General features: G+C 40.0%; 1 protein-coding gene across 1 annotated transcript in view; it reads left to right on the plus strand.

Moving 5' to 3' along the window:
• LOC120565976 (collagen alpha-1(XXIV) chain) overlaps window positions 1-23,577 on the plus strand; it is a 102,572-nt gene that overhangs the window by 25,527 nt on the left and 53,468 nt on the right. The window contains exons 6-15 of the mRNA XM_039812141.1: window positions 1,055-1,108; window positions 9,460-9,513; window positions 10,806-10,859; window positions 14,560-14,604; window positions 16,224-16,277; window positions 16,798-16,842; window positions 19,449-19,502; window positions 20,353-20,397; window positions 21,375-21,428; window positions 21,819-21,863. Of these exons, the coding sequence (XP_039668075.1) occupies window positions 1,055-1,108; window positions 9,460-9,513; window positions 10,806-10,859; window positions 14,560-14,604; window positions 16,224-16,277; window positions 16,798-16,842; window positions 19,449-19,502; window positions 20,353-20,397; window positions 21,375-21,428; window positions 21,819-21,863 (504 nt within the window). The remainder of the gene's footprint in view (window positions 1-1,054; window positions 1,109-9,459; window positions 9,514-10,805; window positions 10,860-14,559; window positions 14,605-16,223; window positions 16,278-16,797; window positions 16,843-19,448; window positions 19,503-20,352; window positions 20,398-21,374; window positions 21,429-21,818; window positions 21,864-23,577) is intronic.

Consider the following 23,577-nt stretch of genomic DNA (forward strand, 5'->3'; position numbering starts at 1 on the left):
TGGGCATTTGTCATGGAAACAGACACATTTGCTTCAGAGGTACTTTTATTCTAAACAATCTCTGAAGTGGAAGACAGTTTAAGTATTCAGTTGGTGATTAATACAGTAATCAAGTATTTTATGAAGGACATTTTTGTATTGCTGTTTTGCAACCTTTTTTTTTTTAACTGTTGAGTATTTACTGGCCCAATACATATCACATCAAAGTAATGCCCATAGAAGTTGTTGGTTAATTTTGTCTGTGAGGCATGCCTAAGACAAATTGTTTCCTAAGTTAACATTTAAGACTCTCTTCATCACACTTTACCAACCAAATAATGACTTAAAGAGTTCACTTTGTTTTTCTTTACATTTTCTATGCATCTCATGCTCTTATAGAAGCCATTCTCAGATTAATGACATTAAAACTGACAGTGAGAAAATAAGAAAGATAGAGGGAGAGCCGTCTTCCAGGCTCTTGGCTGTTTTGCAGAGAAAGCGAGGTCTGCAAGCAGCAGGGTTACAGATGTGCAGGAATGTAGTGTATTTATTGTGTGTGTGTGTGTGTGTGTGTGTGTGTGTGTGTGTGTGTGTGTGTGTGTGTGTGTGTGTGTGTGTGTGTGTGTGTGTGTGTGTGTGTGTGTGTGTGTGTGTGTGTGTGTGTGTGTGTGTGTGTGTGTGTGTGTGTGTGTGTGTGTGTGTGCGTGCGTATCTAGTTTTAGGCATACGTTTGCATGTGTGGTTGTGCATTCATTGCATACCTGTGATGTTCAAGGAATTCAGGTGATTGGTCTTTCCTCTGACAGACGTGGTAATAGTGGAGCTTCTGTGATTGGTCACGCCAGAATGTGCTTCCTATTGTGCGATATCGTTTGCAATAGAACTATAGAATTCACTGATTCTAGAGACATTATTTTTCTTTTACAAGATTACCTTCATTATATCTCTCTTTAGTTTACGTTGCTGCTGGGAATTTAGCTGTTTTATGACTTTCTAACCTTAAATAATAAGCTGTTGTCAACAATGCACAGTAACTTAATTTTGCTCTTTCTCTCTCTGTCTGCATCTGATCCAGGGTCCCACCGGTCCACATGGAAGCTCAGGACAGCCTGGACCACCTGGGCCCAAGGTGAGTGGCCTTCTCCTAAGGCAGGGAGACATAAACAGCCAACAACCATTTGCAGCAATTGGTAACACAATTAGATTTGGCGGAAAAGGCTCTGCTGTTTGAGCAAACTTTCGATGAATCTTTGCAGTGACAAGGATTCTGCTCAGAGACATAATCCCCTTTAATGAACTCATACATCAACATTAAGTCTTTGGTAAATCAACTATACAAAATACCAGATAAGGAGGAAGTTGGGGTGGTGAAGGGAGCTGCAGCAGCAAACGGCAGTGGCGTGGGCGCAATCAGCAGAGTAAACATCATTGTAAAGCATATTGCAAACATCTTACGCTGATGAGCTAATACAAGTGTGGCTGCACTGCTCTGCCTGAATTGTTTCTATGCCTCATTTAAGTTCAGTGTCTATGCTCGGTCAAAAAATGATGTCACAATTCTCAATAATATGCAGACTTGATAATATGCTTAATCAAGCTACAAGTAAAGCAAAAAAAAAAACAGATTAGTTTTTATTAGTTGGAATATGCCCATTCGCCTCATTAGGCATTACCAACATCATTGACTACGTACTGGATAAGGCTAAGAAAACTAAGATAACCACAAAAATAATTGAATGATACCTAACCTTGGAAAGGATGATTATTAAGATAAAACTGACAAATTTGCAGACATAAATGGCACATAATCGTTTATAGAATTTTGTTGGAATAGAACTGTGTAAAGGTGCTGGTTTAAACATCATTGTAAAAAATCTTCATATTCCTAATGGACTTGGGTAGAGAATATATCTTTTTATGCCTTTTATAATGTGATGAATTCAGATTTGATAAAATGACACTAAAATGTAATGTTATGTGCATATTTTTGCAATACTGCATTTCTATCACGCACACCAGAAAATGGACCCACAAATGTACGACTCAGGTGAGTAAAGTTCAGTGGATTTATTAGCACGCTAATAAAACTAAAGGTAACAGTGTCCAAAAAATGACAGGCAAAGGGCAATCCAAAAAAACAGGCAATGGTCAAAAATCCAAAGGAAACAGGAACTCAGGAAAAATGCTCAAAGGCTGCACACTACGAAAACAAGACAGAAAATCACCAATTGTGACAATTTCTAAAGACATGGACAATTCCATGGTTATGTATTCTTTTGATGGAGGGCTCCATATGTAGTCTACTTAAATGGAATTCCCAGTTGAACTACTGATAGGAAGGATTTTGTTATGAAATTCGAGAAAATCCAAACAGTGCCGGTCACATAGAACACTTGGGTATTAAACCAGGTGGTTGATTGTATATTGTGGCAGTCTGCACCCAAAGTTGAAGTCTTCAAAGTCATGCACTTTCATAACCTATAATTTCCTGTCTAAGAAGTGATGATAAATGTGAAAGCACCCTTGTTTATGATGGCATAGTTGGTTGGATTTGGGAGTCATTATTGTACAGTAAAATTAAGATTTCAGAGAAGGGGATGACAAGCATGAGCTCTCTCTACCGCCTGAGGAAGTGTACTGTCATTGCCCATACTGGTCTGCCAATCACCAGTGAGAAACAGAACCAAGAGCATAAGATGGCAATGTCATTACTACAAAAAATCAAAGGACATTTTAACAGGCTTGACGGCAAGTATTTGACTCCTTTCTAATTAAGTTGTCTGTTTTTTTTCATTTGTAAGTGAGAGCCATCTCTCCCTAGGCAGGCAAATCATCGGATTTGTTATAAGATTTCTTATTTACTAGAAAGAGATATACACACAGTGACACTGCAGATAGTGGTAATGTATTTCCCCTTTAACTGTTGGCCAGTCGTCATAAACAGACAAAACCATTATAGCTCCTCCCACTGCATATTCTGAAACATTCATACCAATAAACCAGTAAACAGTTACTCAGTAAATCAAAACTTACTTAACACTTTTGGAATGTCAGAAGAACAACTGTAAATTATAAAAAGCTATTCCAAAACGTTTTACAATCCCTGATAGTCTGCTAATTCCACAAATAAAAGGACTCTAAAACCTGACAAATTGGGGGCCGTTAACCGTTCTTCCCTACATATTTTGCTATTTGTATTCTTTATAAAAAACCATCAAAGACACAATAAAAACAGTTAGCTAAAGCAAACTAACAAGTTAGGAACTGTTGCTCTCTCCTCCCCTTTTTGCTCTTGCTCTCTCCTCATATGCGGTGGTGAGGGGCAGGGTGGGGCGGAGGAGAGTACCAGTGTTTACAAAAAGAACTGGTTTTTGTATTGTATGTGTTATTTATTTTAATTGTTATATTTAATATTGTATTCATGTTTTAGGCCTAGACATGACCCAAACCCATATTATGCATGTGAAATGTGTCTGACTCTTGCCTGAATTTATCTTGCGTCTCAGGCTCGCCGCTGCTCGGTTTCTAGACCTCATCTGGAGAACTCTGCAGCTCATGTTGCTTGCCTTACAAGACCCTGTTGTGATCTCACCGGGTCACTGAATTGTCCTTTAAAATGTGCACTCAAGTCTGATCCGCTGTAGTTAAAGCTTTTATCAAACACAGCAGAGAATGACGTGTTGTTCCCTAAAGAGCCAATCTCTGCTGCTCAGAGAGTGTGCAAGTGGGATTAAACCAGACACAGCCAGATGTAGGCAAGAGTGATAATAATGAGCCAGTGTGTTGTCACAGTGTAGCAGGAAAGGCTGGATGAGACAAGGGTGGTTCTTGGCTTGAATGACACGCCCCATAGTCTAGATCGTTGTAACCCAGGTTTTTACCACAGGACATAATCGTGTCCAGCCTCATTAGCCATGACAATGACTTCATATGAAGAGAAAAAGTAAAGAAATAGTAAGTTTTTTAGCATTGGACCAGATGTAAAAGATACATTGCTACAACTGAGCAAGGATGTGGGCAGCTCCATGCAGATGGTTGTGGTGACTGTGGTCCCGACTGGCTACCACAGAATGTCTGCAAACACCATGCAGTCAGCGGGGCAGCAGTCATGCTTTAGGAGCAGAAACAAAGTATAAGTGGATGGTCCACCCTCCCCTCGTTTGACTTTCGATGTGAAACTTTCCTCTTGTAAGTGGATAGCGACTCACTAGGAATTGTAGTTTGTACATATACTGCATAGCTAAAGATGGGACACAGTGCCTGAATTGGACCAAAAAAGGTGCCAGTACCCTAAGTCAGTAGTTGCATGACTTGGATATATTTATATTTATACGTTTATCTTGTATGGGTGAACCCGAATACTCAACTATTCGACGATTCAATCTAAGGAGCCTGATCATCACAGTGTCTGAAAATGTGGTTATAAAACAAAGGACCATTCCATTTGCTATATGGGGGTGCTAAATGTCTGATTTTACATACAAACCCCAATTCCAATGAAGTTGGGACGTTGTGTAAAACGTAAATAAAAACAGAATACAATAATTTGCAAATCCTTTTCAACCTATGTTCAACTGAATTCACTACAAAGACAAGATATTTAATGTTCAAACTGATAAAGTTGAATGTTTTTTTTGCAAATATTCACTCATTTTGAATTTGATGCCTGCAACACGTTCCAAAAAAACTGGGACAGGCGTATGTTTACCACTGTGTTACATCACCTTTCCTTTTAACAACACTCAGGAAGTGTTTGGGAACTTTGTACGTGGAATTCTTTCCCATTTTTGCTTGATGTACAACTTCAGCTGCTCAACAGTCTGGGGTCTCCGTTGTCCTATTTTACACTTCATACTGGCCACATATTTTCTTAACTTTTTTTTTTTAAAGATTTTTTTTTGGGGCATTTTCAGTCCTTATTTTTGACAGGACAGCTGAAGACATGAAAGGGGAGGGAGACGGGGTAAGACATGCAGCAAAGGGCTGCAGGTCGGATCCGAACACGGGCCCGCTGCGTCGAGGAGTAAACCTCTATATATGGGCGCCCGCTCTACCAACTGAGCTATCCGGGCGCAACACATTTTCATTGGGAGACAGGTCTGGACTGCAGACAAGCCAGTCTAGTACCCGCACTCTTTTACTACAAAGCCACGCTGTTGTAACACGTGCACAATGTGGCTTGGCATTGTCTTGCTGAAATAAGAAGGGGCGTCCCTGAAAAAGACATTGTTTGGATGGCAGCATATGTTGCTCCAATTCCTGTATGTACCTTTCAGCGTTACAGTTTTTTTCAATTGCTAAAACACAATTTTACTAGGCTGGTTTTATCAAAATACTTAACACAATTCACAAAACCACACACCCAAACTGCAAAATACCTCATATATCCTGCAAAATGAAGCACTGCGACCAAAACTACATTATCAAAATCAAACTTTTGCACCACACGTCACACACTTCATTCATGTTACCAGATTTTTGTCTAACCAACTACACACTGTTGGGCATAATGAAAAGCACTCTCATCTTTAGTGTGCTTTGTCATAACACTAAAATATTTCAAATTGTAGAAAATTCTTCAGATTGTTCACATGCACAGGAATATTTGCAGATACACACACATGCTGTTGAAACATTTTTATTTTTTATTTTTCACCAAACAAGTCAGTGCAACATATGCACAACAGATATATTTACATTGGACTGAGCAAAAATATGCTCACAAAAAACAGTAAACTGAAAAAGAAAATTGCAGAATAAATGTGAAGAAAAAAATATATAGAAAAAAAGAGGCATCATAGTGCTTACTTCCTGATTAAAATGGTAACAATTAACCGTTGAGGTGTTTGGCAAGGTGGCGCATATGTTGGCCAATTAGCTCATGTAGTGTCATTTTGAATGGCAGTGTTTTGAGATGGCAAATATGTAACTTTATGTCAGATTGTTGTGTCTTATGCAGAGAACCGTGTTTAGTGCATTTAAAAAGTGCCACTTTGAATTGCAAAATGTGTGTTTAGACTTTTGGAGACTTGAGAAGAGGTTTTGCTCTCTGTGTGTCAGTTTAAATAATTGTGCTATGCATGTCATTTTAGTGTGTTAGCAATTGGAAAAAAAACCGTAATGGTGCCTTCACAGATGTTCACTAACACATCCCCATACATCACAGATGCTGGCTTTTGAACTTTGCGCTGATAACAATCTGGATGGTCCTTTTCTTCTTTGGCCCGGAGGACATGACGTCCATGATTGGACTCGTCAGACCACAGCACACTTTTCCACTTTATTTTGGAATGTGTTGCAGGCATCCAATTCAAAATGAATGAATATTTACAAAAAAACATTAAAGTTTAACAGTTTGAACATTACATATCTTGTATTTGTAGTTTATTCAATTGAATATAGGTTGAAAAGGATTTGCAAATCATTGTATTCCGTATTTCTTTACATTTTACACAACGTCCCAACTTCATTGGAATTGGGGTTTGTAGAATTGCTTGGTTTTCACCCAATAAATCATGATATATAGCATTTTGGTATAAATATCAGTATTCATATTTAAAATACTGTTAATATCAATTAAAAGTAAGGGTATTCATGTGGACAAAAATCAAAAGTGCCGGTACTTAGTACTAGTGAGTACTGGCCCATTTCAGGCACTGACGAGACAAATATATGAAAGTACTTTTCATAAATGTTGATCTCTTTTTTTACCTCACCCCACACACGTGAAGAGAGGAATGTTCTGTTTCCCTCCTTGATTAGTCAAACAGCATAGGGAGATGGATGGACTTTTTCTCTCTCACCTCTGACCTTGCCTGGACAAGTTAAGGGTTGCTGAGGGTGTCCGATTGATTATTATGAAATATGAGGCCACCTGCTTGCTCGCTGTTCCTTCATGGCGTACACCCACATGCATGTGCACACATAAGGAAGAAAAACAGCGTCTCTAAAGCCGTAGTGACCTGTCGGTGAGTCATTCTTACACCCCCAACCCTTTCGTGGAGGCGGAATAGAGATTGAGAGACTCTTTGTCTCAGCTTGGGAAAACATCTTCTGTTGAAATGTGTTTGGTTACGAGGACAAATGCCGAGGAATATATCGTCCCTGATGCTAAGCTTAGTTGACATGTGTTTTAAGCACACTCTGAAATGTTATGACGACGTGCTTGCAGGACTTAAAAGAGCATTTCAATCTGCTTGAATGACTCTGCAATTCATTTTTTTTTCTTTTTCCTAAAGAAAGGAACCCTGGCTTTATGCTGTGGTAGAATTTCTGCTCTCCCACCCCCAAGCTTTTCTATGCCTCAATAGCTGTCAGTCAAAACAATGGAAACATGATGCTCAAAATCTACTGCGGTGAATGTGTGGATCTAAGGCGTCAAACAATGGCTTAGCACCTCACACCATAACCAGCTGAAAAGCTACATAATACATATTATATTCAGAACTTCTGTACACACCACATTTTTTGAATAATCAGAGAACATGTTGTAGTGTATGTATTGATGCTTAATGTATTAATGTATTTTCTTACTATGTGGCTGTTCCTCATTCTCAACTGGAACAGCTTAGCATTACGTAGTTGAGCTGAAATTATGTGGAAGTCTCCTAACAATGCTGCTTTGGCATGCCATAACACCTCTATAGATGCAGCATCCTCTGGAAAGATTATTTATTTAAACTTTATTTTTAGATGTATGACAATAACAAAGATTGTATGACCCTAATCAACAACAGTTTAGGAAGAAAAGCCCTGTTGAAATGTGATATTGCTGTTCTGTGGAAATGCACCTAACATCAGCTCCATTCTGGCAGTCTCTTTGATTTATTATTCGCCTTGTGGGAATTACACATGTGGTCTGGGATTGCACAGAAACTGAGTGAGGTCCAGATCCTCAAAGGCATTTGTGCTTCATTGCTAAGTGTTATTGTTTTGCTTAGTCACTGTGAAGAAATGTGGAACTCTGTAAGGATTTCTAGATCTGTCCGTAGTTGTAAGTATTGTACTTTAAGATAAAATGATTCTTTAGAAGCTGTACTGTATTGAGAATTGAACAGAAATCAAACAACAATTTAGAATTTCTTTTCATATTAAAAGTCACTTAAAATGCCTTTTAAAGAAAAGCTTTAAGCATTGATATGATTCACTGATGTCAGTTTATTGTGTGGAATTTCTCATCATGGTTGAAAACTGTTCATAGACTGGCTTTAAACTGTGACAGCTACAAATTAAGGATGAACCACAGACGTTTTTTTAGAAAGCAAAAGTGGTCTCTTCAAAAACAAAGGGTCCTCACACATACTCAGATTCTGGTACCCTTTGCCAGTGTGGATGGTGCTTGCCAACGCTATGTCTCACTGTTATTGCAGAACACACAACTCCCTCTTTAAAGCCTGCATTGTCGTGTATGGAAACAAACTGATGAAACCATATATTTTAGAAAAATGTGGATGTAATAATGACTTCAACCATAAATTTCTAAAGGGAGATTTTGAGGTCCGTAACTGTTTGGAACCACAATGCGTTGTCATTTAAATGTCAGTGTGGTAAACACCACAGTTAGCCATGTAACTGTCCTTACATCATCTTGTGGAAGAAGAACAGTTGAGGATCTTCTATAGTACTGTTGACTTCAATTAAGTTTAATATTTATGTGGCGCTAGCATCTTGCTACCATTAGAGGAACTGCATCTTAAGGCATCTCCACATTGGCCTCCACACAATGCCACAGTTGTTGCTCCTTGCTTATAGCCTTAATGAAATAGAAAGCAAACAAAGAGTGTATGGGCAAGGCAGTCCAGATTTTAAGGAAAAGAAAACATGCAAATTCAGCCTGCTTACTTTACTTGCTTACTCACAAGTATTGTACTTAAAATTACAAGCTATAATGCTGGTAATGAAACTAGGTGTTTCATGACTGTATTCAGGCATGATTAAAGGTCCCATGACATGCTGCTTTTTGGATGCTTTTATATAGGCCTTAGTGGTCCCCTAATAATGTTTCTGAAGTCTCCCAAAATTCAGCCTTGGTGAATTACAGCCACTAGAGCCAGTCCCACAATGAGCTTTCCTTAGTGTGTGCCATTTCTGTGTCTGTAGCTTTAAATGCTATTGAGGAGGAGAGAGGGGGGGCAAGGTGGAGGGTGGGGGTGTGGCCTTGACCAACTGCCACTTTGCTTGTTTGAAAGCCATGATGTCTCTCTCTCATGGGTGGGCCAAATTCTCTGGGCGGGCAAAGCAGAGAAAGGGGAGGTAACCTTGCTCCTTATGACCTCATAAGGAGGAGATTCCAGATCGGCCCATCTGAGCTTTCATTTTCTCAAAGGCAGAGCAGGATACCCAGGGCTCGGTTTACACCTATCGCCATTTCTAGCCACTGGGGCAACTCCTATTAATGTTGAAAAGTGAAATGTTCATGCCATGGGACCTTTTAAATAAGAAAAAATAAGAAGAATTTGTTTGACTATGTTTCTATTCTAGGGTTCAAAGGGAGACCCCGGGCTGTCTCCAGGCCAGGCTCCATCGGGAGAGAAGGTAAGAGATCTGCCACCGTCAGGTTCCCTGTTCCTCTCCGTGTTTCTCTCAGTCCCTCTTGTTTGTCACAAAGTATTTACTCTTTTGACAGTGATACTTGTCTTGAGACATGTTACCTGAGCTGGGACTTATGCCTCCAGTTTTCACATCCGTCCTCCTACTTATCAGTTATTTGAACATAATATTGTGAAAAGGATCCTAAAATGTTGGTTTAGATCATACAGCATAATGGTTTATAATGAGTAATACAAATCTGCATATGATGAGTAACTAGCAACTTAACATTTTCTAATGTTTGGATGATTAAAAAACAGTGTTTTGGATATGTTTGTTTTTCATTCAGCAACTCATTTTTTATTATTATATTTATTTATCTGCTAAGCTGGTCTCTCTTACGCTCTACTTCCTCTCCATTCTTGTCTCTGTTACTTCATATATCATCACAGTGATTTTAATAAGCAGCACTGCTAAATGTCTTGAACTAGTTAAGCTCTAAAAGTATCTTTCTCCCTTCAAGTTGTGATGCTCTGTGCTCTCCTAGAAATCCCCTAAGAAAAACTGTCATCACTTCTCCCTTCAGAGCATGCATGTTCAATTTCACTTAACACCAAACATACAGCGTGTATCCACACAGTGTTTGTGCAAATTCATCCTGATGTCATCCCAACAAATTATTGCAAACCTCTCAACACTCTTTGTCATCAGTCTCTTGTAGTAGTTTTGAGCCATTGCATCGTTCTCCCTCTCTTAGCATGTTTGTCTGTATTGACAACATTTCTATTTCTCTAATCTCCATTGACCCTCTCACCTCACGCTTTGTGTCTTTTTTTCAGAATAGCCAAATATTGGTCAGCATACTGTTGTTATTAAAGCAGCTTTAATATAGACAGATGGTAGACACTGCCTGAAGTACAAAAGCACTTTTTAATTGTCCGTCTCACTCACCTGTAGAAATCTACCACCTTTTTCTGCTCAAGAGAAGAATTTTTAACAGTATCCTAAATAACAAATAGTCCTTTGAACTATTGCACTGTTGTTCATTCGTCATCTGAGATTCAAGATTTATTCATTGTTAAATAATGTATACTAAATCAATTTACCTTTGTCTGGGTTAACTGTCAGAGAGCTAAAGGAATTCAATTTTCTTTTTATAACATACTTTTCTACAGTATTCATCGTTACAATGCCTTTTATAAAGCTTTTGCATTGGAATCCACAGATTGCTTTTTATAAAAATGTATATGGTAATGCAAGGTATTTAATGTTACTCTCTCTTTCATTTGTTCCAACAGGGTGACAGAGGTCCACCAGGTCTTCCTGGGCCGGATGGATTTCCAGGTCCACCGGTAAGATTAAGTTTATTACAGTAAACTACTTGTGTGCCTAAACCAGCAGCTGACGCTGAAGACTTACTTTCAGAAACTATTTTTGTATGATGTGACCAAGTAGATCTGTTTGCTGATTTTCAAGATTGCTGCTTATATAAAAAAATCTAAACAGCACTTTACTGCTTTACTTCTTTAAGTCACCTGTATTAATGAGAGAACATGAGGCACACATATTATTTGTTCATAACAGTTAAAGGTTGGTTTTAAGAGCAAAGTTTAAGGGTTAAGAGCTTGCATACAAACACGTATGTTCAAAACACACTTTTTCCTGTGTGCACACACACACACACACACACACACACACCGTGTCAGTGTTCCCACTCTGTGTTAGCCACAGATGTTAGCAGAGGCCTCTTAATGTGATTAGTATTAGGTTACCCTACAGCCCACCCTGCTCATTGCCTGTCTTTAGTCTCTCTGTCTTTTATCTCAATGGAAAGAAACCTATACAGTATCTATGACCTTTTCTTGCTAATCTTTCTTTCTTACTTCATCTATCTACATCACACTGTGTTTTCTTCATCACTGTCTTTGCATACCTCTGTCTCTGCAAATAGCTCCGTCTGTGTTGCTGTCCCTCTCTCTCAGAGCTTCAGAGCTAGCTGTTAGGATGTGCTGCTGCCTCTCTTAAAGTTGATAGACTTTGAGGTCAAAGGTCATCCAAAAGAGGAAAGGCACCCTGTCCAGGATCAGGGGGTCAATGACATGCACAATATCCCATGCCTCCTCAGGTCAGCAATTGTCATGCCCAAAGATGGAGAATTTCATGGACGCTGCTATCAATAAAATGAAGAACACTGACATTCTCCCCATGTCCGCCAGTGTGCACGTATTCACACGCGCACACACATGCCCTCTGATCTGATATCTCAGATTTGTTTTTATGCTGTAGTGCGTTTGATTGACTTGCTCAATTGCTGTTGATGTGCTCAGCATAGCTGTTGCTAGAATTGAGCATGTGGCCTTTACAGAACAGACTTAATCTGCTATAGTAGGTCGCCATGCTGCCCACATGGCTATAGTGTCACAGTTGTCCACGTAGCCTCTTCTTGAAGCTCTGTGTCTAGTCTCCACATAGCTGGCCTTGACCTTGCCTCCCAGGAGGCCATCAAAGTGTTTGCAGTAGCTGGACCTAATATACCCAGCACATGAACTGTGCCCCGTCAAGTATTTCCAGAGGAAATTACTGGCCCGGGTCCTATGCTCTTTTACCCCAAGTGGGCCTTTTATTAATTGTGAAAGTTCATGTGTCACAACCTCGGAAGCACACAACGGAGTCAATGGTACCGCGCAAGAAGATCTCTCGCTGCCCCAAAAAAGATAATGACCTGGCCCTGACCTTGTGTTTTGGAGCCGTAAGCATCTGTTGTTGATAATCAAGTCGAAGGGAAAAACAAAAGGGCTTAAGGGAAGAAAAGCTTTGCTTTACCGAACAATAAATCCTGTTTAGTTTATAAAGAAGTAGTGCTTGTTTAACCAAATGCGGAATTTGGCTATGGCACAAAACGGACTCTGGATTAGAATGACACAACTATTAATTTTATAGAAAGTTTTAAATGCGTCAGTTTCCTTTTAAACCTCACCCACACTACTCTGCTGTAGGGCAATTGGTCAGAACCCAAAATGGGTCATGGACTAGTTCCCGGAAACACTACACGCAACAAACATGATCATGTTTCTCTTTCTGAAATAGAAAATGAACCATTTAAAAACACACATGTCACATACTGTATTATCGCCAATTCCATCTGATGCACACATGTGCCCACACACCACCACCAATCTCCCTGCTCTTAATCTCATTTCCAGTCTCTGCCCAACAATAACAGGAAGTACAAACCATGTTTGGATGTATGGATTTTAACACTGAACACCAACACACATTTTAAATCATGCAAGTCAGTCTTGCATGCATGGGAATTTGCAATCAGAATTCGCCTACTAGCCCCCAAATCACACTTGGCGTACCAGTTCAGAGATCAATAACTGTGAACTTGGACCTTTACTGTAAAGGGGTATTAAAATGATCCAGACTATTCTTACATCCCAACATGCCATCACATTTTATTTACTGTCAGTTATCTTGAAGCAAGTTGTTTGTTTTACCGTTTGTTGTTCTTCTTTTCCCCCCCTTTGTTAGCAATGCTAGCGGCATGGCTTAGTGATGGCAATGTTGGTCGTTCGGTCCACCACTTTGGCCCAAACTAAAACATATCAGCTATTACATGGATTGCCATGAACTAATGACTTAAGTGATCCCCGGACTTTTCCTCTGACCCCACCTTTTAGTAAAATGCCTCGATAACTATTGGATTGATCGCCATGGAATTTGGTATAAATATCCATTGTTCCCAGAGGGTTCCTAATGACTTTGGAGATTCCCTGACTTTCACTCTAGCGCCACCATGAGCTTCTGTGTGAAAATCTTGACAACCATTGACGGAATTTTCGTGTAGTGCTACCATCAGGTCTAAAATTTGATTCGACCAATACTTTTGATGAACAAATGCCTGCAAAACTACTGTCATTCCCATCAGCCTCAGGTGTACTTGGTAAACATTATACCTGCTAAACATAAGTATGCTAGCATTATCATTTTGAGAATGTTGCTGTAACATGCTGACATAAGCATTTAGCTCAAAGCACTGCTATGGCTAAGTGCAGCCTCGTAGAGCCGCTGGCATTACTGTAGACTTTTACTCTTGTTACTGTCTATGGTGTATTTGGGTGAAATGTACTCAAAATACATTTCAGTCAGGAACACTTTGTCAATAAATAGATTTTATTCATCTGCAATTTGTATTTGGCGGTATGGCTCAGTTCTGGGGCCTCCCTGCCCTTCAATCTGCATACATGGAAAGCCTTAAAGGTGCCCTGCCACACAAAACCGTTTTTACTTGCATTTTTTTGAAATATGTTAGATCCATATGTGTTTGTGTTATGTTGTTAATGTGAAAATGAACTGCTACCTCCTTTGTCAGCTCTAGCCACTGAAAAGAAATAAGCAGAGAAATCATGCCAATTACAAAAGCTGGTCAGTCTGACATCATGTTGCCTGAGCTCATTACTATTCATGAGCTCGCCCAGTTGGGCTGGGTAAAGGATTCTGACAGCCAGGCTCTCATTGGCTAGCTGTTAGCCAATCAGATTCAAACAGCTTAGCTTGTTGAATATTAATGAGAACTGGCAGAAATCGAGCTGAGTCTTCCAGTAGGCTTTCTATACCACGCTAGAATGGCTTGAAACAAGGAAACCAAGACATTTTTTCAGTCCATGGTAGAACTTCAGACATTACCACAAAGTAATGAAATACGTGTGGCAGGGCACCTTTTAAGCAGGGAGAGCAGCCTCAATGACAGCAGACATGACACTGATTACTGTAAGTCAGACAACATAAATATGAATTTAAAAGGAGGAGCTAGGGTGGAGGTGGTTTGCAAGCGCTAGCCGAGATGCAGCAAGGTAGGCTGGGAAAAGTAGTTTAAATAGAGTGCTCTATTTGGAAATTCAATCATATGCTTAGGAGTAAATCAGCTGAGCCATCAGCTGGTGTGCTGGCTTTGGGACTGTCAGCTATGAGCTGAGATAATAGCCAAGCTTGACTCCGTGACCTGCCTGAACTTACGCTATGCTCCATTTGTTTTATTCCATTTTCTAGGGTCCTAAAGGTTATCTAGGGCCAGCCGGACTGCCAGGAGAACAAGTAAGTGGTGTGTGTGTGTGTGTGTGTGTGTGTGTGTGTGTGTGTGTGTGTGTGTGTGTGTGTGTGTGTGTGTGTGTGTGTGTGTGTGTGTGTGTGTGTGTGTGTGTGTGTGTGTGTGTGTGTGTGTGTGTGTGTGTGTGTGTGTGTGTGTGTAGGCAGGCAAGAGAAAGAGTGTTATTTTGCCAGAGTTCAGCAGTTGTCATTGGTACTGATGGGACGTGTGTCGAACAACAAAAGCCTTAAAGTCGATGACTCGACACACATTCTGCGATACAGTGAATACGTGTTCTTTCTTTAAACAATGTCTTTATTCATTTTTCATTGCAGTTACGATTTTAAAACACCCCCCATCCCGCCGTCCCAACCCACAACATTATTTCTCTCTCAACCTCAGCTGCACTACAACAATCAAAAACCAAAAAACAAATTATATGAAAGCATCACAGTAGCATCTCCCCTATGTCTTCGTCTTTAACAAACCGGTCAAATGGCCTCCAGATTTTTTCATACTCCCCCAATTTGCCTCTCAATATGTTAGTTTTATCCAAGGACATACATTGCGCCATATTCTTGATCCAAGCACCAAATGTAGGTGCCTCCATTTTCTTCCACATGAGAGCTATATGTGAATGTGTTCTTTGTCACAGCATTCATACACAAAGAGAATTAGACCATTTACACATGTACACACACACACACACACACACACTTAAAACACACAGCTGTGCCTGTGTGCGTCACCAGCCAGACCTTTTATCATCCGTTTATCTCTGTCTGCTTGATGGCAAAACACTTCACCTCTTCAACGTAGTAACAATTAACGAGCCCATTATACAGACTCTCTTCACATGCCCACATCAGGATAGCGATTAAAGGAATAACAAAATTTACTGGATGCTGGCACAGTTTAGATTATTACTGATTGAAAAAAATTATTTTTTGGTTTGAGATTGAAAAATCTAAATTTACGCACCTAGTAAAGTAATATCAGGCATCGATGAACAACAATATAAAAGACTCAAGGATTTATTATAGGCAGACAATAATGGTGAATGTCAGCAGAAAATGAAGATTGTTGTGAAAGATGCTGATTGCACCTGTTTAAGGTCTGTGCTTTATGCAAAGTCGCAGATAACAATAGTTATTACAGCAACGGTTGATTGTTTTAAATTGAGCATCAGCTTAATTGTTTAATATGCAAAGTGTCAGTTTAACAGTGGGCTGAAAAAACCCAGCAGTGAGCCAGTGAGGGAGGGGTGGGTTGGAGGGGTGCAGAAAGGTACAGTTAATAGACAGGGTTGTCATGGTGGAGGCTGTCTGGAATGAACAGTGCTCGTTTTATTCCTCAGTTGGCAATGCTGGTAGAGGTCTGTGTGTCTCCTCTTTCACTTTATCCATCCATCTAATCTCCCTATTCACCGTTCATTCTCTCTCTCCCTGTGTCTCTCTCTCTCTCTCTCTCTCCCTGTCTCTCTCTCTCTCCCCCTGTCTCTTTCTCTCTCTCTCTCTCGCTCTCTCTCTCTCTCTCTCTCTCTCTCTCTCCCCCGTCTCTTTCTCTCTCTCTCTCTCTCTCTCTCTCTCTCTCTCTCTCTCTCTCTCTCTCTCTCTCTGTGTTGCAGGGCATACCAGGACCTCCTGGGGAAGCCGGGGCTGCAGGTTACCCTGGCAGGCAGGTGCAGTGAAAAATACAAAAATATGCTTCCAGTTCCTCCATCGATCCTCTTAGATTCTTCATTGCTCTACCAAGAACTCTACAGAAAATGCACAGCAATGATAATGATAACTGCATAAGGCACACTTCTTTCTGCTTTCCTATGCACGTTTTTTAACAATTTTGGATTTGGAATAAAGCAGTAAACAACAGATTTTTCCTCTACAGTATATTGAAAATGTAGCTAACAATGAAATGCATAAATGAATGCAGTAGGTTTCCTGATGTCTTTTCATGTGTGCAGTCTGTGGATTTGTCCATGTGCACTGCCAGCAGGCTAGATGAGGAAATATAAAGTGCAACTCAAAATATAGCAACAACATATGTTTTCTTTTAGCTGTCTGTCAGTCAAACTTGCTGTATTTCTCTTATCAGACCATTCAGAGTCTGGTGTGGTTATGTTTCCCTCACCATGTGAAATCATTGACCTTGCCCGTACTGTACAATAGGTCCACCTCACCTGAGTCTTTTCTTTTTTGCAGGGCTCAGCTGGGCCACAAGGTAACCCGGGGCCTAAAGGTGTCCGTGTAAGTACAAGTGGCTCTTTGCTCTACATTTTGCCCTCTTTTCTTCAGCAGCTCTGGATTGAATACTTCATTTCCTGAAAGGATTAGGACAGTGTCAGGCTCACAGCTTTGCTCCAGAGAGACTGCTCGGAATCTGAGTTGTATTTCTGACATACAGCCTGATGTGAGACTGCTTGTGGGGGCTGCTCCGGGCTCTGGGTTGTCTTTATAAAGGCTGACTGGTTGGTTCATTCCTCAGCAAGCAAGAATGCCCTAAAAACAGGAGAACAGGAGAAAGAGAAGATGATGGAATACAAACAGATGGGAGAAAATACGAAAGCAGACGAAAGGGAGTCAAATGAGTTAGTGCAAGAAGGGACTGAAGTGGAGCATTGCACCCCAGAGAAAGAGGATAGCTGGGATTACTATGTCAGAGTGAGGCAGGCAGCAAGAAAAAAATAAAACAAAGACAGATGATACACTGATAAGATGTGAATGTGAGAGTATTTGAAAGAGAAAAAGAAGGAGACAGGGTTTCACAAATTACTCAAACCTACTGACTATATTTTATGCCAATTGACATAAAAACTTGAATGCAGCCATGATATTGCTGCACAAACAAAATCTCACGTCAAGAATGACAATACAGCTAATTTATTTTAGGGTTTTACATTAAAAAAAAATTATAATTTGGATGTTCTGTACATGCACAAGAACACACATGCATTCTCGCGCATGCCAGTGACGCGATACATAATCCTGCCAATGGTTTCACATTATTCCACCGATCGACAGGTGGTGGTAACACGACAAGATATGCAGCAACGTGTGAGCAGACTGCTAGCAAGCAAACATGGTTGTAAACAATGCTGGATTTAAAATACTTTTTTGCATTTATTTGAGTAACGCTTAATGTAAACATAATTTTGGCTTGTTTAAAAGAACGTAAGAAAACTTTTTTGCACACCTCTTTTGTCGGGCAGGTGCGTAGGATATGATCAAAAGTAGCAGATCAAAATTTTTAAGAGAAAATCCCGCACACTGACCATTACGCAAGCAATAATTTATTTAGAAAAATACAACGTTTCGGTCTCAGACCTTCATCAGGTAAATTCACACATTCACCTCAACCATAGCCTTAAATAGTTTGGTTGACTAATCATGACCAATCAGGTCCAGCTCTTGAATGACGTCATTCATTCACTTGTTTACAAGAAAAAATGTCAGGAGAGTTTGTATGGACAGAATAATTCCAAGGGGGTAAGCTTCGCTTCAGAACTCGAGCCATCTATGGCGCCATTTTGTTGCTACCTAGCCATCACCTCCTGTTAGCATTCCGCTGACCTCCATTTTTTTTTTTACGTCACTTGAATGCGAATAACTTTACATCTGAAGCGTTTAAAGACTCTATTTGTCCATTGTTTATTTCTAAAGAAACACGACAATGTATAAAAGGCTCCATTACCTTGTACCTCACGTTATGGCTCCGTAGCAGACGTTTTTGTAAAAATAGGCTAACGATTGTGTCATAACCAAGTGACTTACTGTCGCACAGTAGAGGAATTACCGTATAGTACAGGAGAAGCTCGCAGGCAGTTTCGACATGTTAGTTAGCAATAATTAGCCTGTGCCTATGTTATCTCCTTACATATACCTACACTCTCCATCTCTGTAAGATTGGGAATGATTTAGATTTCTCTTGGCACAGCTACCAGAAGACTTCCAACTTTCAGACACGTTGCTCACGTCACATTTACGTTGTCTCTGTCAGTTGGAGGCTGCGCAGTAAAGCTGGCCATCACCGGAAAAGGGCTTCTAATAGCCTTCACTGGTCTCCGTCCAGAGCAACGGGGTCTATTGGTCCATTTTATATATGTCAATGAATAATTCACAGCAGCCAGTGGCACAAAGTATTCCTCTAGGGCTTATGGGTGGCGATGTTGGTCTTCCATTTGGTCTGTGTGACCTAGTCTATATCCTTCGCGTTCCACTTCCGGGATTGCTCCGGTGCCGCAGGAAATTCCGCCGGATGCTTGTATTTTCCATTTCCTTCTGCTTTCTTTGTGTTGGAATTTTAAATTCAGTGGATTTATGAAGACTACTGTTGACTGCTCCTCAGATCTCTGCATTGTAAATTGAGACAGCTAGCTAGACTATCTGTCCAATCTGAATTTTCTCTTGCAGCGGCTCTGTGCGGAGTTTAGCACCGCCCATGACGATTCTGATTGGTTTAAAGAAATGTCATTCCCATCCCGAATGCTATTTGGAGTATCCAGATCAAGCTGGTCACCCAAATCAGCCTGATCTGGCTACTCCACATAGCATTCCCCTGAACGTTTGTCCAACACCACCATCAGGCCAAAGTTTCCACCTGTACACAAGACTGATAGATTGTTGCACATACATGCTACTACTATGTGAACAGTAATTCCTATGCTGCTGCTATGTGACCTCAATCATATCATTATTTTATGATCACAAGGTATTTAAGCAGTGTGCAGTGTTTATGCTAAATAGAATGAAGGTATTGTGGGAAGATTGTTTTATTGAGAAACTGCATCACACTGCTGAAAAATGTGTTGTATTGTTTAGACAATATTGTGATATGAAATATTGCTGATTTACAGGGTTTCATTGGGCCTCCTGGCGTTGCTGGGCCACTGGGGCCAGAGGGGGAGAAAGTGAGTGATGTTTGTTAAATGCACATGATTTCAAGATCTTTTTATTCACTATTGTGCTTGGACACATATTTCATTCCCAGTAGTATTCACATGTATCTTTAATAATGTCCTCTACTTCATGTCTTCCCACTCCATTTGTTTTCCCCTCATTTGTCTGATACCTCCCTGACTGAGGTTTGATAGATGCCAGCTTTTTATGAGATATTTGTTTTAGCACTTTGCCCTTATCCACATGTTGTAGTCAGCTCTTTTCCAGTACATCTTGATAAATGTTGAGCTACTTACTACTTACAGATGTATGTCACATCATCTTTTTACTCACAGTCATTTGTTCATTTTTCTGTCCTTTTTTTAAACTATTGGGTGAAAATAAAATGTGCTTGGTAGCAGTTATTTAAAGCTGTCGTTTAGGGCTTTAAAATGATTAGGTTATAGAAAGAATGTGAGGAAAATTAATATTTTCCATTTAGGCTATGCCTGAATGATGTCACTCCTTCCTTCATTCTTTTGAGATTAAGTCTCAAGGAAATCCTTGTCTTTTTGCTTTGTTGTGGCCTTTTGCACATCAGCTTAGTTTGTGCCAGGAGAACTTTTATTTCAAGGTGATGAAACAATTGTCTGAATTCTGGATCACAATAGGCCATGTTAAGAATCTCTCAGTAAAGATTTATTGTATTAGAGGAGGGTGGTTTCCTAAATCTATTCAGATAGATGAATACATGAGGTGAGCCTCTATACATATTTATAATCATTTTAGTCCAGTGGATAAAACTTGTTACACCAATTCCTCCGGAGCAGCACAGTTTCATCCTCCATATTTGAGTCACTTATCCACGTTTTTCTTTTCTAGGGCATTCCTGGTCCTGTTGGAAAACCTGGCCCCAAAGGAAGACACGTAATAATTAATTTTGATTCCTGCCATAGCTCATAGTTGCTTCGACACGCAAAAATATATACCTTTGTCATTTATCAGAAGCTATGAGGAGACAGCTGCAAACGTGATTGTCTGTGTTATCTCATCTGGAACATCAGGGACATTGTAAAAATGGATAGAAATGTTATCCATAATGTATACAGTATATCCTCTTAAAAATAGCCATACTTCCCATCCAGAAAAAGCCCCAGGGGCATTTCAATTCATTTGTATGCTACATCAGCTGTGAATGTGCTAAAGCAGCAGGACACTGAGGGCCACTGGTTAAACATAGCAGAGAGAGAGAAAAGAAGACAGAGGAATAACTCCTTTAGACAATAAACAAAGTGTGGCAAATGACATTGGAAATATGATGGCAGGTATTTTGGCATAGGTCCTGCAATGCCAAGTTTGTTCCCAGGTGGGATTGGAAAAACAAATAATACAGATCAAGATAAAGACAATTGGAATGTCAAGGTTGGGCCCTCACACTGTGAAAAGTTAATGTTTTAAAAACAAGCCTTAGCTTCTCTGTTGAAGTTGCCAAGTGGGCAGTCAGCCCAGTGTCTGTTTCATCCAAAGAGTTTTTCTCTGAAACATTAAGTGATGCGTCTGGCTAACTGGATCAAAGTCTGTGGCCTCAGGGCTGTTGTAAGCCCATCCAGAAGCTCACCAATACACTGGCTTATCTTGCTTCATTAAATAAGCATTATTTTCATACCATGTCAACGCAAATTTGCTCAACCGCTTGGGGAAATTGCATGTTGAATGCTATATATCAAGTAAAGGTTAGATGGTTAGATGGTTAGAAGTTAAGTAACAGTACGAAAGTAGAAAAAGCAAAATGAACTATTGTTCATTCACTTGTATTAAGTGTTATATACTGGCAAGTGAAGGGATTAATTGGCAGTGGTAGCCCTGACCTTTTTAAATTGAGTGTGGATGTACTTCCCCCACAGGGTGTGGTGGGTGATGCGGGGGAGAGGGGGCCTCCTGGTCCTGATGGCAATGAGGTGAGAACTCTTGTCCGCCTCCTGGTGAATTCAGCTGTCCCCCTTTTTTTTATCCTACACTTTTGATCTACCTCTGGATGTTATTTCACCTTTCTGTCCTCCATCTATAAAGCTTGAGTCTCCCTGCTTGTTACTTGTCCTCTTTCATCAGTGACAATGTGTGCAAATGCACAGTACTGGGCTATTTCCTGCATAAACATTATTCAGATTCATATGCTAAAGTTATTTTGTCTTTTAGTATTCTTTTTGTCATGTAGCCTATGTTTGCCCATATACAAAAACATTAAGTTACACTTACAGTATTTCCAATGTAGCCTTGGGAATGAGGGATGTGCAATACTGTAAGTGTCCTGTCCTGTGTACTTAGGATGTTGCTGTGATGTTTCACAGGGGCCTGTTGGTGGGATTGGCATTAGCGGCTTTCCTGGTCTGAGGGTGAGTATCAGTTTTGTAATATTATCATGTCTAATAATGTCTTATTTTCCACAGCTAATGGCACTATGTTTGATCTGTCATTCATTTGGCTCACAGTTCTACTTCTGTCTCCCCTTTAACCTGTTTCTAAGATTGCTTGTCTGTCCATCTTTCTGTCTACTTGTCTGTCTCTAGTGGTTAGATGTTTGGGTTTGGATGATGGATAACAGGATGTGCTGTTTTTCTCCATGAGTGATGAATGTGAATTGTAATGCTGCCATCTATTCTTTTGGTTAGTAGTAGTAAGTAGGGCCGTAGCTTATTTCTTAATGTTAATGACTTCAGAAATATAAGTTATCCGCAGGGACTCAAAGGAATAGAATATAAGTAGAGCTGCACGCCATGTATCCTCAACACTACTAACTCCATGGACATGACAGTGCCAAAAAAGTAAACTACACTTCCCACATGTATAGTAATAGAGATGTACATTACTCTGACCACAGTTGTTCCATGGTTGGATACAGTAAAAGTACCCTAAACATATGGGAATTTGAAATGCACTATAAGTGGTGCACGTCAAATTTCAATAATGAAAATTAAAAAAAACTCTGGTGTCCATCTGCCAAATGCTCCATAACCAATTGGGAGAATCTGTCTTATTTCAGCAGTGAGACTAATTCTAGACTGTCACAGATCTAGTGTAATAGAGAGCATGCTGTCTTTTCACTGCAGAACTGTTAAAAAGGCCTCTAAAACATCCCCTGTTCATGTCAGAAAAATAGATACAACTGTACACGGCACCTTTCCTGTGCCGTAGTTTCAAGCTTCATTTACACTGGTTTGCTGTCCTCATAACATGTGGATTTATTGGGGGTGCTTGAAGGGTCACTCAGTGTGCACTAGACACATCTGGATGGATGGGGTTTCCTTAACCTTCACCTCAGCTACTGGCTGTAAGTCATCTTTACTACAGACACAGTCAGACATGAAACATGCAGCCATGTATCTTTATTTTGTTTTTACACAAACAAGGTTACACACGTACAGCAATCAAGTGATAGAGAATACCACAGCTTTGAAGTAAACCCACCTGGATATTTCACTACATCTGATATTTTAGTTTCATTCAGTGTGTCATTTCAGAGTTGTGGACTAACATGACCCAGCTAACATGATGGGTCATGGCACCATGTGTCCCTGTAGAACTTGCTAGTAAAATTTACTAAAGCAAATGTATTGTCACTCCAGATTAACTGAAAAAGAAATTGGTAGCAAGCCTTTGTTTAACTCCATGTCTCAGGACTCAGTCAGGTCTGACGCTCCATAGATCAGTTTGTGTGGTCTGGAAAGAACAGGATGTGCACACATGCATACACGAATGTGCTGTATATACCACACACACACAAACACACACACACACACACACACACCACACACACACACACCATCTCTAAATTAACGATAGCAAAAGATAAAACTTTTCTCATCGGTAAACAGTAGTAAATGTGTCTGGTATGTGAAAAAAACATTTAGCGATGGTGGGCTCTCTGATTTATTGCTGATTACATGCCTATTTAAAGCTGATGTAGTGGTTACTCTTCTTTATATCAACAAATCATTGCCTGTAAATACTTTTGCGTAATCATACATGAGAGCCAAAATACTTACACCGCCTTAATCCCGCCTTTGATGTAATTCATATTTAGTCAACTTTCCCGCTGAGTGATTTTGA

The sequence above is a fragment of the Perca fluviatilis genome, chromosome 9 (assembly GCF_010015445.1).
Source record: "Perca fluviatilis chromosome 9, GENO_Pfluv_1.0, whole genome shotgun sequence".
In the NCBI taxonomy this organism is placed as follows: domain Eukaryota; kingdom Metazoa; phylum Chordata; class Actinopteri; order Perciformes; family Percidae; genus Perca; species Perca fluviatilis.